This window comes from Pteropus alecto, unplaced genomic scaffold (assembly GCF_000325575.1).
Source record: "Pteropus alecto unplaced genomic scaffold, ASM32557v1 scaffold413, whole genome shotgun sequence".
Classification (NCBI taxonomy): domain Eukaryota; kingdom Metazoa; phylum Chordata; class Mammalia; order Chiroptera; family Pteropodidae; genus Pteropus; species Pteropus alecto.
The window spans coordinates 3,697,527-3,716,230 of record NW_006434120.1 but is presented as its reverse complement, the minus strand read 5'-3'; the positions used below and the strand labels follow the sequence as shown (position 1 = coordinate 3,716,230).

At 32.1% G+C, this 18,704-nt stretch overlaps 1 protein-coding gene and 1 pseudogene across 6 annotated transcripts in view; one reads left to right on the top strand and one right to left on the bottom strand.

The window, feature by feature from the left end:
- LOC102891996 (histone-lysine N-methyltransferase SETDB2) overlaps positions 1–18,704 on the top strand; it is a 96,718-nt gene that overhangs the window by 3,164 nt on the left and 74,850 nt on the right. For 4 of the 6 annotated variants that reach the window (XM_025044755.1, XM_025044756.1, XM_025044757.1 and 1 more), the window contains 5 exons: positions 2,829–3,194; positions 3,804–3,840; positions 9,645–9,770; positions 10,788–10,853; positions 13,701–13,797. In XM_025044755.1, coding sequence (XP_024900523.1) covers positions 3,156–3,194; positions 3,804–3,840; positions 9,645–9,770; positions 10,788–10,853; positions 13,701–13,797 — 365 coding nt within the window. In that variant the 5' untranslated portion in view covers positions 2,829–3,155. The remainder of the gene's footprint in view (positions 1–2,828; positions 3,195–3,803; positions 3,841–9,644; positions 9,771–10,787; positions 10,854–13,700; positions 13,798–18,704) is intronic. The other 2 variants (XM_025044758.1, XM_006909019.3) reach the window with 1 other exon arrangement.
- LOC112477478 lies at positions 14,345–14,463 on the bottom strand (annotated as a pseudogene).

Below are 18,704 nucleotides of genomic sequence, written 5' to 3'. Positions count from 1 at the left end.
AAAAAAATTGACTAGCTTCCCATATTTTTCTCGCTCTGGAACTGTTTGTATACTGTAGAAATTACCTGTTCCTTGAAAGTTTTCTAGAATTCATCTATAAAACTTTATGGACCTGTATTCTGGGAGTGAGAAGTGGGGATATACTTTTTTATATTTATTCCTCTTATTGGGATTTTTACATCTTGAGCCTACTTGGTATTGTCAGTAATATCAATTAGGTATTCATGAGTTGTTCTTTTGGTAAAATATTTTCTTTGCCTCTTACTGATTTTCATATTAAATTCTGTTTTGTTTGGTATGAATGTTTCCTGTATTTGCTGATATGTCTTCTTTCACATCCCTTCATTCAGCCACTCAATGATATTTTGTTTGATTTAAGTGGGTCTCTTATTTAAAAATGTAGCTAGGTTTTGCTTGCAATCCAGTCTGAGAGTCTGTTGTGATTATTAACTTCTTTGGCCTTTTTCTTGTCATCTTATTTACCATGCTTCTCTTCAGATCTTTCATATCTTATTTTAACATTATTCTTCTTTTTAATTGAGGTTAGCCCCAAGTTTTCTTTGTTCAACCTGTTTTCTTTTTAATAGATTACCTTTATATTTTCAACACAGTTCTTATATTTATTTTTTCCAAAGTCTAAATTTAATTAGTGTTGATAACCTCCCTACAAAAAACTTAGCTTGCTTCTACTTTACTTTCTTTGACCTTGCAACAATTCCCTTACATCCCCTCTCCAGTAAAGAACATAATTTCCATAGTTCTATCGTCTAGCATTTTTGTTTTGTTTGTTATTAGCACTCATTTTTAATCAATGTTTATCTAGCATTAATGTGTTTTACTCATTTTCTCTCTATTGCTTCTTGTACCTCAGTACATCCTTTTAGGTTAGCTTTTATTCATGAAGTACTTCCTTATTTCAGAGAGTCCCTGAGAGGTTCTTTGAATGTCTTTAAAAATCTCTTTATTTCATCCTCACTATTGAAAGATAGCTTGTCTGAAATAGTATTCTGGGTTCAAACTTATTTTCTTTTGTTGCGTCTGGCATTTCTGTTGAGAAGTCTGATACACATCCCTTTCAGATAATCTGGTTTTTCTGGGAACTTCTAAGACTTTGTCTTTATTTTTGATAGTCTGAAGTTTATCCACAGTTTGTTTAATAGTAAATATTAAGAATTTTGTCTTGCTTCTTACTCAATGGATCCTTAGTGGGCTTATGTGTTTTCTAATTCTGAGAAATTCTTGGTCATTATTGCCTCTTCATTCTATTTTATCCCTCCTCTTATTGTTTCTTTGCTCTGTGTACTGAGCGAATTACTCAACTCAATCTTCTATCTTACTATCTGGCTCTTCATCTGAGTCTGTGCTATTATTCAGTATTCTGTTAAGTTTATTCAACAAGTGTTTTTATATTCAGGATATCTAATTGGTTCTTTTTCTTTTCTTTTCTTTTCTTTTTTTTTTAGGTGAGGCAACCCTTGGTTGACCTCACAGATTGCAAGGACCTTGTCAGCTTACAATCCCTTATTTTTTATTTTTTACACCTATAGCACTTGGTCTTCCTAGATGGTCTCCCATCCAAGTACCAACCAGGCCTGACCCTGCTTAGCTTCCGAGATCAGAGGGTATTGGGCTTGTTCAGGGTGGCATGGCCGTAGTCTAATTGGTTATTTTTCAAAATTATATGTTATTCATGGATGAGGTTTCCTTCTTTTGCTCTTTGGGAGTATTAAATACAATAACATTTGTTTTAAAATTATTTTCAGGATGCTCTATTAATTCTCCTCTTGAATTAAAGTCCATCAGTTTGTGGGTTTGTTCAGTCTCATGGTGTAGCTTTCTTCAGGTTTTTGATTACTCTTGGTTGTGCACTGAAAGGATTTGCATTTCCATTTGCCCTGTTATGATGGTGGTTGACATTATCTCTGCAGCTTCCCATCTGTTTCCTTTCCCCAGAGAGGTCTCACAGACTAGGTCCATAGAGAATTCCCATTTTGTTTTCAGCATGACTACATATTTTTAATTTTTAAAAATATTCTAACATTTCTGTGGGTTTGATGAGGGAATGGGAGAATTTATCGTATGTTAACTAATGTCTTAAGACTGAAAATTGGAGATCTCTTTTTAACCTATTCCACCTATAGGTGTATATCTTAGAGAAATAAACATAGATATGCATAAAGCATATTCTAGCATTAATTATTATACTAAAAAATAATCTAAATGTTCAATATAGAGGTTTATTTATAGTACTAATTTTATTAAAATTTAATTATTAAAATTCTTTAGTGTATTTTTATATATGGATTATTATTGACCAAAGTACATTCATTAGACAATCATTGAAAAGTCATATTATAGAAAAATATTAGTGACTAGGGGAACGTGCATGATATATTATCAGTGAAAGATTATAAAAAATTATATATACCAAAATCCAAATTTTGTTTTAAAAGTATATTTACTGAAAGAATAATAATTATTGCTAGCATTTTTTTAATCCTTTGTATGTGCCAGGCACTATTCTAAGTGGTTAAGTCTTATCCTCACTGCAACCTTATGAGATAGTTAGCATTATTATTCCCATTTAAAAGTTTTTATCAAATATTTATAAAATGGGAATAGTTTGGTAATTAAATATATTAAATATTGTTAATTCTTAATTTCTCTATGATTTTCCTAATTGTTATATTTTACTTTCCCAGTTAATAAGTATTCTTTTTTTCACAATTGATGCTGTTTTAAAAGATAGAGCTATTATTATATAACAATCTTTTTTATATATTTGATTCTTTACAAATATGTACCATTTTTCATTGTTTTCCTTACAGAATGTTTCATGCATTCATGGACCAAAAGATGGAGTTGGTTTTTATTTTTAAAAAGATATTGTCAGTGATCTGATACAACTATAAATATTTAATTGATGAAGATTCATGGACTTGTCATTATGTTGGACTAATCATTTCTGAAAGTTTCTTCAACCACAATTTCTATTTGAAAATTCAAGTATCAAAGAATATTGGGTTTAAAATGGAATAATGATGATGTATTTTCTCTGAGGACTGCAAATTTCATAGAGACCACAGTTGGATTCCAGTTATACTCTCCAATCAAAGTGATTCAGTCCTTTGATAAAGTTAATTTTGAAGAATTTTATGTTTATAAACGACGCCAAAAGATGGGAGAAAAAAATGGTAGGTTGAAAAACCATTGTTAAACTTTATGTTTAAAAGTGTACAGACTACTTAAAGAAGACAAATTGTGGAATTTTCGAGGTGTTTTATTGCAAGCGACTTTTCTGAATTAGAAGGAATTAAGGGTTTTTCTGATGTAGCCAACATTTTGACTGTATTCATAATTAAGAGTATATCTGTAATGCTAGGTCAGTACTTTAGGTACTTTTCAAAAATACTTATGTTTTAGAGAACTTTTAGATTTACAGAAAAATTGAGAGGATAGTACAGAGAGAGTTACCATGGTTCCTCCACCCACTTTTGCCTATGATTAACATCTTATATTCTGCTGGTACGTTTGTTATAATTAATGAGTTAGTATTGACATATTATTATTATTAAGTCCATAATGTACTCCTGTTTCCTTAGGTTTACCTGATGTCTTTTTCTGTCAAGGATCCCATCCAAGATACTACATTACATTAACTTATCATGTCTCTTTAGAGCCTTCTTGGATACAACAGTTTCTCAGACTTGTTTTTTATTTTTGTGGGATTTTTTTATCTAAGTGTTTTATAGGATGCCCCACTATTGGAATTATTGACTGATTTTTTTTTTCCTCATGATTAGACTGAGGTTATGGCGTTTGGGAAGGAAGACCATAGAGGTAAAGTGCCGTTTTTACCACATCATATCAAGGGTACATGTTATTAACATGATTTCTCACTGAGCTTGATCACCTAGCTGACATGGTGTCATCTGATTACTGTAAATGACCTTTATTTTTTTTTTTGACAGGAAATCACTGTGTGTAGCCCATACTTAAGCTGTGGGGATTTAGGTTCCCCCTCTTTGAGAACAGAATATCTACATTCTTCTGTAAGAAAAATTTGTCTCCTTTCCCCCACTTATGTAACAAATTCAATCATTTATTTATATCAATATGAAGTCATGGATACTTATTTTATACTTTGAGTTTTAATCCAGTACTGTTTTATTTTGTTACTCAAATTGTCTCAGGATTGGCCATTGGGAGCTCTTTCAGTTGGCTTTGTGTCACTTTGACACACTCTCACCAATGTAGGTGGGTTGGGCTCGGTTTAATTCAGTTTGGTTCGGTTTTTATAGCACTTCCTTATTTTCTGGTATTAGAAGATGCTCCAGGCTCATCTTGTATATTTCCTACCTCAGTCCTAGAATCAGCCATATCTTCAATGAGCATTGGTTCTTTTATTGGAAAATGATAATAGAAACCAAGATCAGGGCAATAAGTGTGTTTCTTGTTACTGGGGTGTCCTTGCGTTAGCCCCTCTCAGCTGACAGAGCATAGAGATATATGTGTTTACTAACATTTATATATACACACATATCTATATGTACGTCTGTATGTAACTGTGTATCTATATTAAGCTAAACGTGAGTTATATATTGATGTCTCCAACACTTATTTATTACCACATGGATCATTCTAGCATACTTTCCTTGCTTATCCATAAACTCTCACTCCAACAGTGAGAAATGTGGCTCCCACCATCTGTTACCCATTTAATTAATTGCTCAACTCCAGCATACAGGCATACCTCAGAGATATTGCATATCCGGTTCCAGACCACCACAATAATGTGAGTATTAAAGCAAGTCATATCTTTTTACTGGTGGAGGGTCTTGCCTTCAATTTGTAAAAAATGCAACATCTATGACGTGCAATAAAGCAAAGCATGATAAAACAAGGTATGCCTGTATGTGTGTAGCAGTATCAGAGATGTAAATTTATCGCCAGGTGGGAAACTACAGTGCTTGTGCACAGTTCCTTTTACCTTTAGTCTTACAGACTCCATTTATTTCCAAAATTGTTTAGATCAACACCTTTCACTCAGTCCTTCAGTGAGATTGTGTATATATTTTTAATACTGTTATACATAATAGTAGTGATTTCACTGGATCATTATCTAGGCCAGTGGTTCTTAAACTTTCTTTTGGTCTCAGGATTACTTTATACTCTTAAAAGCATTTAAAATCCGTAAGAGCTATTATTTATGTGGATAATTATGTTCGTATTTATTGTATTAGAAATTGAAATTGAGAAGCTTCAAAAATGTTAATTGACTCGTTTTCTAAAAAAACAATAATAATAAACCCAACTTGTTAATATACATTACATTTTTGTGAAAAATAACTATTTTCTAAAACAAAAATTAGAACATTGTTTTACGTTTTTACAAATCTCTTTAATAGTTGGCTTAATAGAAGAGAGATTCTCATATCTACTTCTGCATTCAATCTGTTGTGATATGTTGCTTTGGCTGAAATGTATAAAGAAAATGAAGCTTCACACAGCCAAGAAGTTGGAAAAGGAAGAATATTTTGATAGCATTTCAGATAATTGTGGATATTTTTCTTTGATACAACTACAGAATTCAACAAGTAGTCATTCCTTCAAGGTTAGTTATAGTGGGATCTGAACTCATATCAGATTTTTTACACTTTGTTATGTTAAAATTCATTAGTCTGTCTTGCACTTTGTCTTTAACATATGTATGATTTTATAACATCATGCATTGGCCATTTAGAAAATACTGGTTCAATGAATTATTCAGAGTTTTCCAAATATTGACATATTTCACCATCTGCTATTAAAGAAATCAGTTGTTAATATTGCTGCCAACGTCATCAAAAAGTGATTAATTGTTAAGGAGTTGTCAAGCTTACCATGGTAAATGCACAGTTTCTAAATTTCCAATTTTACCTTGGTAACTTAAATTTTATTATCAGTAACAAATGCTGTCAGTTTTATTCTTCAAGGGATAGTCTCACTTTGTTCATTTTCAAGAAAACGTGTGCCAAACATCCAAATCTGAAAAAAACGTGGTTTTTATTGGTGGTTCTTTTAAGTAAAAATGATCTTCCATAAAAAAACAGCTAATTTAGCTTAATTCAAACAATCTCACTAGAGCTTTTTCTTGAGACTGTGGTACTGTACTGTGGTAATTATTTAGGTTGCTTTCTCAAGGACCTTCTTAAGTAAAATTGGTGGTGAAGAATACAAAGACTTAGTTTGGTGCCTCTGCCTTGATTCATGCTAACACACCAACACTTTTATTCACCACTAATATTGAACCATCGATGTCAATACAGAAAAAGGCAAATAATGTCTTAACATTACTGTTAAAATAGTTTGACCTAGCGTAATCTCCGAAAGGATTTGAGGACTGCCTAGAATTCATAGACCACACTTTGCTGATCGATCACAGGCTCAAAGATGTCTTAGAGATCCTCTAGACCAGTGCCCTGAAGCTCCTCAAGGGAGATAGAAGTATATAATTTTGAAAAAAGAAATATATGTATTTCTGTATTCCTAAGTCATTATCAGTGTATTTGGTAAGTATTCCATAAATATGCATCTAGTAAATGAATTCGAATCAGTGTGATTCATTAGCATTGCCTATTTCAAGTGAGATTAGGAGACATATAGTATAATTTGTCTTCCTTCTTTACAAAACTGCTATACTTCTTGCTTTCTGATTATGTTTTTGCAATAAATAATTAGTTAAATAAGGGAGCAAGTTTGGACAGACAGTAGTTATCAGATAGTACTCTTCATTTTTGCAAGCAAAATATTAGCGTACTAATTTGATTTTCAATTCAAGTACCTGTTCTTATATTCCTTGTAACTGTCTTCTAGTGAAATATACTGAAATATTTACAGTTGTAGATTATAATCCTCAGCATGCATACAATGCACAAAGAAGTAAAAGAGCAAGGAACTGAAATCATTTACATTGTGGTAACCATCTATACAGTCTATAGTTGAAAGTCACTTAAATGTTTCTTCTTATGATACTCATTTAGTGTTTTTGTACAAAAAGTTATTAACTGAATGTCAATCTCATTTATTAGATAGATTGGTTACCTCTTTTCTTACCGAATATTACTGTGGTTAAAAGTTTCCGTAGCAGGAAAACAAATAAAATGATCAAGAGGGAAGACATGAAGAAAAACCATTAAAATGTGATAATTAAACCTAGCAGTATGAGATAATAAGGATGTTGTAAGGAACAATATGTTAAAAACTCCAAACAAATAAATATGAATTCCTTAGTTACATTCAATTATTCTGCAAGCAGATAGTTTCAGTATTTTCTGATTGGTTTTAGTTTCTTAAATATGTTGCCATTGTTCTCTTTAGTAACCCATTCCAGGACTTTTTAAATAATTCATTTTAAGTATTTCGTATAAGAATAATTTAGTGTCATGTATTGTCATTTCTAACACAGTTTCAAATGATAGTTACTAAAAAACAAAAATTTCTAAGTCTTGATTGCTGTCTTTCAGCATCACTGCTTATTTTCTCAAGCCAGGAGAGAGTTGTATTATTCCAAAAGATTATAATGCTACAAAAAGCTGTTTCTGAATCCTTCAAAATCCTTCCTGTCTAGATGTCCACCGCCCCCCAAAAAATCACTAGTATGAAGTATTGACTCATATCCATGAAAAGAAATGATAATAATAATATAATAAATTTTTCACAAATAGTTTTGCCTAAAAGTAGGGATTTTTGTTGGTTATCTTTCAGTGAAAAACAATGATTTTAAAGATTATGGGAAAGCCCTGCTTTACAAAATATTTTCCCTACTTAGTTTAATGATGTCTAAAATTCCACAATTAAAGATTAATTCCTTTTGTCTAAGACTATATTCCTGTTAAATTGTATATAGTAATTTCTTGCTAACTGCTACATGCTTATCTGCACATAAACTCTAGGTAGGTGCTGTTACTATTCCCATTTTGTAGATATGGTCACACAGTGCTGGGGATTCAAACTCAAATATACCTGAACTTCAAAGTGCAGATTTCTGAGATGCTACTCCTGGGTTTTCTTTCCATCTGTTTGCTCCTCAGCCTCCATGATTCCTTTTTCTTGTACTCATTGTAATCATTCCTTACACGTTGATGTTCTAAAGACCCTCTTTTCATTCTCTACACATTCTCTCTAACCATGTCTACTCTGTGGCTTCAGCAAGCAATTGTGCACTATTGACTCCAAAGTTTGTATATCCGGACCAGATTTAACTCTAGAGCCTGTGTATGTAGTTTACTCACTCTACTTGAATTTCTCACATGTACCCCTACCTTTATTCCCTATCTCAATACCATTATTATATATATGGTTGACTGAATCAGAACCTTAGAAACCATTCTTGACTCCTTTTCACTGCCACATGAGTGATCTTTCTAAGAAACAAGTCGAATCACATCATAAGATGCTTAAACTTCTTGAGTGGCTTCCCATTGCCTTCCATATAAAAATGAAGTTGCTTAGCATAGCACACAAGGCCCTCCATATCATGGCTCTTGCCTGCCTTTAAAGCATCATTTCTCATCCCTTTTGTCCTCATATTCATGCTTTTGTTTCAGATGTTGAAACCTTGTCTGAGCTGTGCTATGGGCAATTAAAAGTAGGCTTAGTCTTGTATAGTACACACTGGGCCAGAACGTTAACAAGGAAACAACACCCCTCCTGAGGCTGCTGTGCTGGCAGCAGCCCTAATTAGCCAGAGATCCCTCTGGGGTCAGGTGACTCTGAAGCCTAAGCTTCTTATGAAGAGTCTTCATTGTCAAACTTAAAGTTGTGGGTTAAGTTTTTACTAAAGAAAATATTTTTCATAAAATTGCTGGGCTCTCTGCTCAATCCTAATGGCTTCTCAGGTGGCCTATCTAAAGTGCTATTAGTCTCTGCTTTGCTTAAGTCTCTATTAATGTTAAACATTATATACATTAATTTTAACATTTTATAAATAATGTTTAACATCTTTGATATTTTTGTTACTTTTAAACCTGGCGTAAGTGTGAGATTTGGCTTTTGCCAATTTATTTTAATGGCCTTTATCACGTTCTGTTTTTAGCTTGGGAAGGATTATTTCTCTAGGAAATTTTTAAGGTGTTACCTTGCTGGGCATCTGAAATGTTGGCTCATCTACATAACTTTATAAAAACTTTAAACATTATTTTGTTTCATGTAATTACTAAAAAGTTAGTGTAAAAGACATTTTTAAAAGCATTTTTGGACATGTAGTTTTTTGAACAGTTGTTGAGATGTTTCATTTTGAAACTATCCACTTCCATACTCAGTGCAAGTTATATTCCTAAAACTTTTAAAATGAACGTGTCTATGTTAACGTCCATTACCACCCTAGAATGAAGTTATTCCTTCTATTTCCCAGTCAAGAAATAGTGTTACTAAAGTTTTCAACATATTTTTTAACTTAGCAAAAATAAGTGAGATAGGTCATATTCCTAGTTTCTAGGTTTCTTATAAAGAAACAATGACCAAAATCTTTTTCCTCAACGAAAATGGAAGAACAGTTAAATCTTGATTTAGAAACCAAGTGGATTTTCTATAACATGTACCGTGGGAGAAATTACAGTCTATTTTTATTGAGGTCTTAGACTATTCACTAATTTACATTTTAGGTGATGCAAAAACTTTCTGGACGGAGCTGGAAGATGGTGGGAAAGTGGACATCATATTTGAACAAGTGCAAAATGTGCTGCAGTCACTGAAGCAAAAGATCAAAGATGGGTCTGCCACAAATAAAGGTATGAAGCAATAAAAACTGTCAGTACATTTAATGCTAATGTTACCCACTGGCATGCAATATGATTCTATTTTAGTATTGATTGTTTTAAAAGTCAAATAATTTGTTTTCTAAGAACCTAACATCAGCTCTGTTTGCTTTTCGTGAGTGCACCCTGCTTCTGTAAAAACTTGCTTTTACCGTACTATGAATATTTTGTAAAGGTAGATGAAGATACTTTGAGTAATAGCTGCTGAATTTTCATCCATTTTTACGTCAGGCTACCTTTTATCCATCATTTTTTTTCTTTTTCATTTTTTTTGGAGGATTGGGGGAGTTTTGCAAAAGTAATTTCTGCTCATTGTACAACATTTAGTACATGTACATAATATGACAAAAATTACCCATTACCCCATCATTCAGAAACAACTGTTTTTTTTAAATATTAAAGTACATATAACTATATTTTGCCTGCTCTAAAAAAAACTTGCCTTACTAGTCTTCTGAAAGCAAAACTTGCATTCTACATAGGCAGTCAGTTCAGTCATCCAAGTTTTTATTTTTTCTATTCCTTTGTATTCGACCCTGGTTGGTTGTAGAACCTAAGACTTTTAGGAATCAAGGAAATCTTGATTCTACCACAGGGTATGATTTGCCAGCAAACTTTTCCCCAGACTATTTTTTACTTTTCCTCAGACAATTCTGTATACTTTCTGGATGTTCTTATGACAGTCTGTTATATCCTTATCAAAAATTTAGTACTGTTTTTCATTTTAATATTCCTTCGCATTCTTTCATGAGTCAGATATACCTAAATTTGAATCCAGTTCTACTATTTCTTTGCTGAATGACCTGGAATAAACAGCTTAACCTCTAAGCCTCAATTTCTTTGTCTCTACTGCAGATAATCTTAAGAACTTCTCAGAGGAGTTGTGAAGATTAAATGAGATCAAGTATATACATTGTTTAGCACAGGAGCTGGCACTGCGAATAAAGACGCTGTTGCTGATGATTGTTTTTCTCCTTTTTTCCTTAACAGAATATATTCAAGCAATGATTCTAGTGAACGAAGCAACTATAAGTAACAATTCCACATTAATAAAGGGTATGTACATTTCTAAACCCAGTCTATAGAGTATTTTCTGGCATTTTCTCTCATCTAAAGCAGGCCTGTCTTAATTATGTCAAGTAACTAAATATAATTTAAATTATAAGCCCTATGCTGGCAAATTATATAAATCAGTTTCCCTATTAAATGAAAATTCCTATCCATCCAGAGATAGGACATGCACACCCTACAAAGCCTCCTAGGGAAACAATGAAAAGTGTATCTCTTCAAAAGAGCTTTTCATAAAAATGGACAAATAGAATTCTAAGGCTCCAAACTACTATAAACCTGCTTTGTGTACAGAGCAGTACTAGAAAGGTATATTCTGGGATAGATAAATTGGTGGAAATTTTTTTCATTTCTAGATTATTATGAGATTATTAGTCTTCTAAACTCTATAAACAAATTTCGTTGGAATCGATCAAAGATAATGTACCAGGACTAGAAAAATTGTTAACTTTATTGGAATCACTGTCCTATAAATCTTAGTCTGTCATTAATTTGCTGAAGTGTTGAGGGAGTACGTTTACTAGATTTTAATTACTACTGCTCAATATTGTCAACAAATTGTAATAATTTTAACAGTCATAATTTGAAGCCTTAAGATTTTAAATCTTTGAAAATATAGCTGAGATCATCAGTATATTTTAAAGAAATCTCTCGTTATTCAAAAATATTCTCAATTTCAGTAGCTAACATATTTTGAGAATAGTAGATTCTTTTTAAGAAAACAGTCACCCTTTCTCAGTATCTTTCAGTAGCACTTGGAATCAACACACTCTTAAGAGATTACATTAGGTCTGCAAGAAAGAGGCTTTTAAATGCAGGAGGTGGTCAGAGGAACTAATTCTAATTAAAGTTTTTTTTCTTTAGTTGGGTTTTTGTTTTGGTTCTTTTAAAGTAATTATCTCATCAGTAGAAATGCTGAATATTATTTCATAGTTTTATGTAGTTCATCTGAAATGCAATAAATATCACAATAAATTCATCGGTAGATAGAGCAATGTTTGTTAGTAAATGGGGAGTTATGTAATTGACATTTTTGGCAAATACAAGAATTAACAACTTTCTAGTAATAAAGTTTCACGTCAGTATTTAACCCATTTCCTGTTTGCCCCGAAAATAGTCACAGATTATAGTCCTAACCTTATCCCCAAAGTTTGCCATGAAATATATCACTTTTATTATTATTTCTGCATTGGTCTAGTGTATTGATAGTCTTTGGAAACAAATGACATCATTCTATTTATATAGCATTCTGTTTTTAGTAGTGGTGTTTCCATTTACAAAATACAGTAATTCTCGATTGCTGAAAATGTCAAATCCTAGAAAACAAAGCATTCCTACACGTGATGTTAACATTGTTCTTGAACAGTTGTTAGCCAAAGGATCATTTGATGAATCCGATTTCTGTTAACATTAGGATTAGAGACAACTTCTGTTTAGAAATAACTCCAAGAACAATTTTTATATTTTATTTTCACATTGAAAACCAGTCAGGTTTGCTTCAGCCTCAAAGAGTGTATTTATATAAAATTAAATTAACGCTGGCAGTGAGCTACAGTTTTTTTTCTAAATGGGAAATGGGTTAAAAAGAATACTCAGACTGAGAAAAGTAAAAGAATTTGGTGTTGAGGTCAAAACAAACCATCCCAGATTGAACCTAGACTCCACAAACCACCAATTACCTTTATTTTCCTTGTTTATGTATAACAAGCTATAAATATTTGCTGTATTCTCATACAAAGGACTGGACACCGTTTTCTTGAGAGGAATTATTAAGTCTCATCTGATGATTAATTTTAAATCTATGTTTTTCAGTAAATTTTATTTTTATGCTTATATACATTAGTTTTATTCATTTTTGTTAATATGGACTTATGTAATTCGTGCAAAGAAATTAGCTGGGAAAAATCGGAACTTCTTAATTTGTAAAACTTATTTATTTTTAATAAGTTAGAGCTCTCTTCAACTATCAGATTGTAAACATACTTTCTTTACCTATGTAATTAAAGAGGGATATTTCTTTTCCAATGAGCCAAGGAGCCGCTTCTTTATTTTACTATACCTTTTTTTTTACTTTTAATATAAGTGGTATGCTCTAAAGGACTAATGCATGCTAATAATCTAAGGCAAGATGAGAAATCATTTTTTTCTTAAGGTCCATCAATGCATAGGAAAAAACAAATTATTTTAAAAATCTTTATACCAAACAGAATATTCCATATATCCATTGTTCAAAGTAATAACAAGAAATCTATAACTTTTGTCATTACATACACAGCTTATTTCTGTATTGTAATCATGTTAGAGAGTAAGAATAGGTGAGTGGAAAAAGGAGACAAGAAATGAAATTAAGCGCAGAACGATATAGAAGAGACTAGGAGAAATAGGAAAAGACAAATGGCAAGACAAAAAGAGGTACTAAATATCCCACTGCACCCCCTACATAAAAATAAGTAATAGTAGAACAGTGAGAAAAAGATACATAAACTTACCATTTTGTGACTTTTTTATAGAGCCCTTAACATAACTCTTAAAAGTTATGTTATTTTTCTGTAAAATAACATCTTAAAGGTTGATTAAAATTCCGATTAAGTTCAGGCCAAACTCGAGTTTCTGCATTAGAAATCTCTTCCATCCTAAATCTTTTAATTCATCCTTGTTTTCTTCATGTTTTTGAAAATATCGGCAATTTTTTTGGCTCAATCTTGAAATCCTAATATGTTTTCAGATTTAAGGGTTCCATATATCTTTAGTCAATAAAGATATTATTTTGAAATTGTAATGAATGATTTTTAACTTGGTGTACTTTTTACTCATGTTGGTACCTTTTTTATGTAGATCATAATTCCATGACCCAGAATGAACAGGAAAACAAATCAGTTTCATTGCCTTCCACATCAAATGAAGACTCCTTTTCAGAAGACTATGCAGTTCTGTATGTATATAAATTAAATTTATTTATGTTTTTAATGTTTTTGCTCCCAGATTTACTCTTTCTAATCATTTGACAGAAGAGTAGGTAGGAAAAAAAAACCCTTTCTCATTAAAAGCTTTAAAAGTTGTAAATTTTAGTATTTTATGTAGGATAAAAGTCCCTTATCCTACAAGGGACTAATCTAAAAGTCCCTTAATAGATTATTTGTTAATATCCCTAGGAAATTAAGTCTTTTAATAAAATTTAGCTTAAGATGTCGTTGTGTATATTACTAATAGACTAAAATCTACCAAGTTTGTTATTGCTTTTTAACTAGGGAATTCTTTTTCCTGGATTATTTATTTATTTATCTATCTATCTATCTATCTATCTATTTATCTATCTATCTATCTATCTATCTATCTATCTATCTCTCTATCCATCTATCTATCTATTTGTTTGTTTGTTTGTTTGTTTGTTTCTTTATTTTAGGTGAGGCAACCCTTGGTTGACCTCACAGATCGCAAGGACCTTGTCAGCTTATAATCCCTTATTTTTTATTTTTTTACATCTATAGCACCTGGTCTTCCTAGGTGGTCTCCCATTTAAGTACTAACCAGGCCCAACCCTGCTTAGCTTCTGAGATCAGATGGGATCGGGCTTGTTTAGGGTGGTGTGGCCTTAGACTTCCTGGATTATTTTAAAGTAAAGTATTAAAAAGGGTCAAAAATATTTCTTTCAATATCAGTTCACTTTTCAAATGAATAACAGCTCTAAATTAGTATCAGAAAGTTTATGAGAATAGGCTAAATTTTTCTGACCTTTCTTCTTTTACCACTAATTTCAATAAAGATTCCTCAGCATAAAGTAGAATTGTGTAAGACAAAATCTGACACTGTTGACACTCAGTCTTTATTTTTAGTGTGTAATGCCTGTACTAAAGCTTTCAAGTACTAGGAAAAGGAAAGTTTCTGAAAGTGTTTTATGCTAGGACAGGGAACAGAATTTCAAAAAATAAAAAAGTGTCCTTAGAAAGTTATTAAGTTGATTGTCCTTTCAGCTGCATGTTAAATTGACAAAAAAATTGTCAACATAAGATTCTTTTTTTTCTTTTCAGTGTTTCTGAGAGTTGTAGATTGTCACTATTATATAGAATTTACATTTACAAATATTAGAGATGTCATTATAATTTGAGTCTAAAAGATTCATGAAACTTATTTTAAAATGCTCTCACAGAAAGCTAGTTCACAGTTTTAAAGCTGGCCATTTCAGTAGCTGAATTCTGACCTGATATACAGCATAAAATTTCATTACCTTGTAAAAACAAACTAAGTTACTCTAAATCACTAAAATATAAGATTTTTTTTCATAAATTACCACCAAACATGGTCCCTATCTTATATTTAGATAATTATATTTTAAGCCTGCAGTCAGGAGTTGGTTTATTTTTGTTAAGTGTCTCCCTTTTTGGTTTTAAGTTTATCTTAGCTTATCAGAGTCCTTTTGAATTTTGAATCTCTTACCTATTTTCTTTCTAGCTTTTCATCTTGCACAAATATATTAAATCAGCTTTCTAGTCTTTATTATAGCTAACTACTAGAGACTTCATTAGTCCTCAGAAAGAACTGTTCAGCCACCTGTGAATTTATTTACCTTACCTCTATCATCGTCCCACCTACACTTCTCTGTTTTACTCTCAAGACTATCATAAGGAATCCAGATTCACTGCTGTAACATTCTGTATCATTACCAAACTTTATCAAACCTTACCAAAAAGGGTAGTTAGGTTAATTTGAACTTTTTCTACATAGTCCATATTGGCTTTTCACATCATAAGTATTTAAGTCTCATGCTTGATTCTCTTTTCTAGAATTGTTTAGGTATCAGAATAATAAGCTAATCATTCTGTGCTTTCTGGAATATTCCTTTTTTAAAAAAAAATCAGCCACATTTTTCCATTTTTTATTCATATTTGATATTTTTTTCAAGACCTTGAGATTTAAATTTTTTAGGCATTAAATCTTAAATGTGTTTCAATAAACTAGTTTTCTAGGACCTATTTTTAACTATCACAGACTTTAGTTTCTTTTCATCTTTGTCTGGTCTTTCCAACTTATAGGTAGAAAACACAAAGGCAAATTGTTTTTGAGCCCCTCTTTCTGTTATCAGTCAACCTGATAACAGATATATATTTCTGATATATAGAGAGACTATATATCAGTCTGTTATATAGTCTTTCCTTTAACAGATTGTCTTATTCCAAACATAGTTTTAAAAGTTTTATTGTTTTATTAGCATTTTTGGAATCCTTAGTAAGCTTGAGCCTTTGTGGCACTTTTCTTATAGATTCACGCCAATATTTTGTATCCATAATTGGTCTCCTCTCTTTATTTTATACATATTCTTTTAAAAATCTGAGCTTCCTGGAGAAATTAAATTGGCTTAGCTGCTTTCCCATCTCATTAGGATTATTCATAATTGCATAATCAGAACTCGATTTCCTTAGAACTTAAAATTCTTTACTGTATTCCCACTCAGAGGCTTTATCTGTGAAATCATACCTAACTTTGAGTTGAACTTTCTGAGATCTTTCCACATGAAGGGACATGTCTAATTAGGCTCAGGATTTTCTTCCTTAGCTATTATGAATTCCAAGGCCACATTCCATTCTTGACCAGTATTATGGTTAAATAATTTTTTTGTATTTCCTCTGTAGATCATGAGTTGATTACTTGTTTTGCTTTCAGTAGTTAAACCCTTAGCAGGCCAGTAGTCAGTGAGACTGGCAAACTAAATAGTGAATAACTTAAGACACAGGTTCTCAACTCCAGCTGAATTATTCAGTGTCATACAGTTTGTCAATGGCAAACCAAAGTGAAAAATCCTAGGTCTGATAGGAAACTGGTTTTCCGAATTTTATTTTTAATTTAATTTTCACTCCATATAAGCGAGCTATGACATAGGTCAATGTAAAAATAAATTTATTCCAATGATAATTCTTTTACAAGTATATCTGCTTTTGTGTTGTTAGGAACCCTGGCTTAATTCTTTTTCTTAGTCAAGTACTTTGGTCGGTCAGGAATACACATCTCTTCAAGCCAGCTTAAGTAGTATAATTTATGAGAGATGTACCAGGTATGTAGCTTTGGCTAATAGATATGGTGAAAATGGGCTTGCCCGCCCCCCTTGGTAAAAGACACAGGTGTGAATTTAAGCCATTTGGCTTTTCATATGATGTACATACATGCAAGCACCTAAAAGATTTTTTTCTGAACACACACACACAAATAAATTAGGTGTTCAAGAACAGGCCATATAGGGACCAGAATTGAAACTCAAATATCTGAGGTCAGTGTCCACATTATTTAGATATACACCTCCCTATATGTTACCAATTGGTTTTTCTAACATAGTCTAACATAGCTACTCCAGCTAAACACTATATGATCATCTAGTGTGTGTTACCTCATGATTTTTTTTATTTTTAGTATAAATTTTTGAGAGAGATGATAAATAGCCCAGTATAAGTATTCCCCTTCAAGGGACTTAAAGGATAAAATGAATTTTTACCTCAGACTTGCCAAAAACTAGGAAATCAGTTGGCAGTCTTCTAAAGCCAGTGCTCTGCCTTATAGTCCAAAGTGTCTAATGACAAAACAGTATTGTCTGCAGAGCAAATGCAGACAATACTGGATGATGACACTTACTTATTGTTTTCCTCCAGCATTTTTGTATTTTTAGAGGGTCAGTAACTAGGTTTACAACACTATGTATAGGATTGTTTTCTTTATTTTTGTTTTTGTATTTTAATGTATCTTCATACAATAAGAAAGTTAACTTTCCTCCCAATAAAATGAGATCGAAATTAGGTTACTTTATTCCTGAAAACTTTTGTAGGAAGTGATTTTCTTTCATTTATGAAATGAGGCACAGATAAGAAAATCATTTCTGAGGTCCATGTCAGTATTTCATTTCCATGTTTTAGTGCCTCTCATTTTTTAACTTTCTAAATATAAAAACATACTTCTCTGTTAATTTTTATTTGGCACCAGAAAACCACTTTTAAACCAGGTTGGCTAACTTTCTTGAAATCCTAAATTCCAAGTTACAGATTTTGCCATGTTTCTTATTACAAATTTTGGTCCAAATTGTTCTAATTGTATGTTGTTCTAGTAATAACTAGCTTGGAGGTGTACTTATTGTCTGTTACATGTGGAAATTATGTGAAAGTACATTGACAACTGTAAAGTACTATAGAGTTGTTGGTTATTAATAACCCAGATACTTTTTCTCTCACATATACTCTGGGTTAATCCCTTCATATTCAGAGAAGAGTTTTTTGAGTCATAAAATTGGTACTTTATATTCCCCTCTCTCACAAAAGCGATACAGGAACCAAAAAAATTCACAGTTAATATAGGGGAACTCACATGATGAGATTTAGAGAAAAAGATGCCATAGAAACCAGTGTGAAACAAAATTTATTTGGTTAAGAAAAGTTGAAAAGGGAAATGAAACAGTTACTGGTTGAAAATGCCATAGGTCTGTAACTCACTTTAGGCTGAGTAACCTATGTCAAAAATCCATGAGAGCCTAAGAGAATTCGTTTCAGTGAAAACTGAATGAAACAAAATGAAGGGTTGGTATGTCTCAGGTAGACAAATAAGTAGAAGTGTTCAGAGTTCAGAGTATACAGTAATGCTTTATAAGAAAAAGTGGTAATGCTTTATAAGAAGTGGTAGGAAGGAACTCGGCACTTAATAATAGGGGAAAGGCAATTACAGGCATAAGCTTTTAAAAATAAATAAATAAATAAGAGACCCGGCCGGCGTTCGCTCCCTTCTGAGTATCTGCTCCCGGTGGCCCTGAGCACCTGCGGGCCACAGACGGCCCCAAGCGTAGGAGGCGGAGGCGGGGGCGGAGGCGGA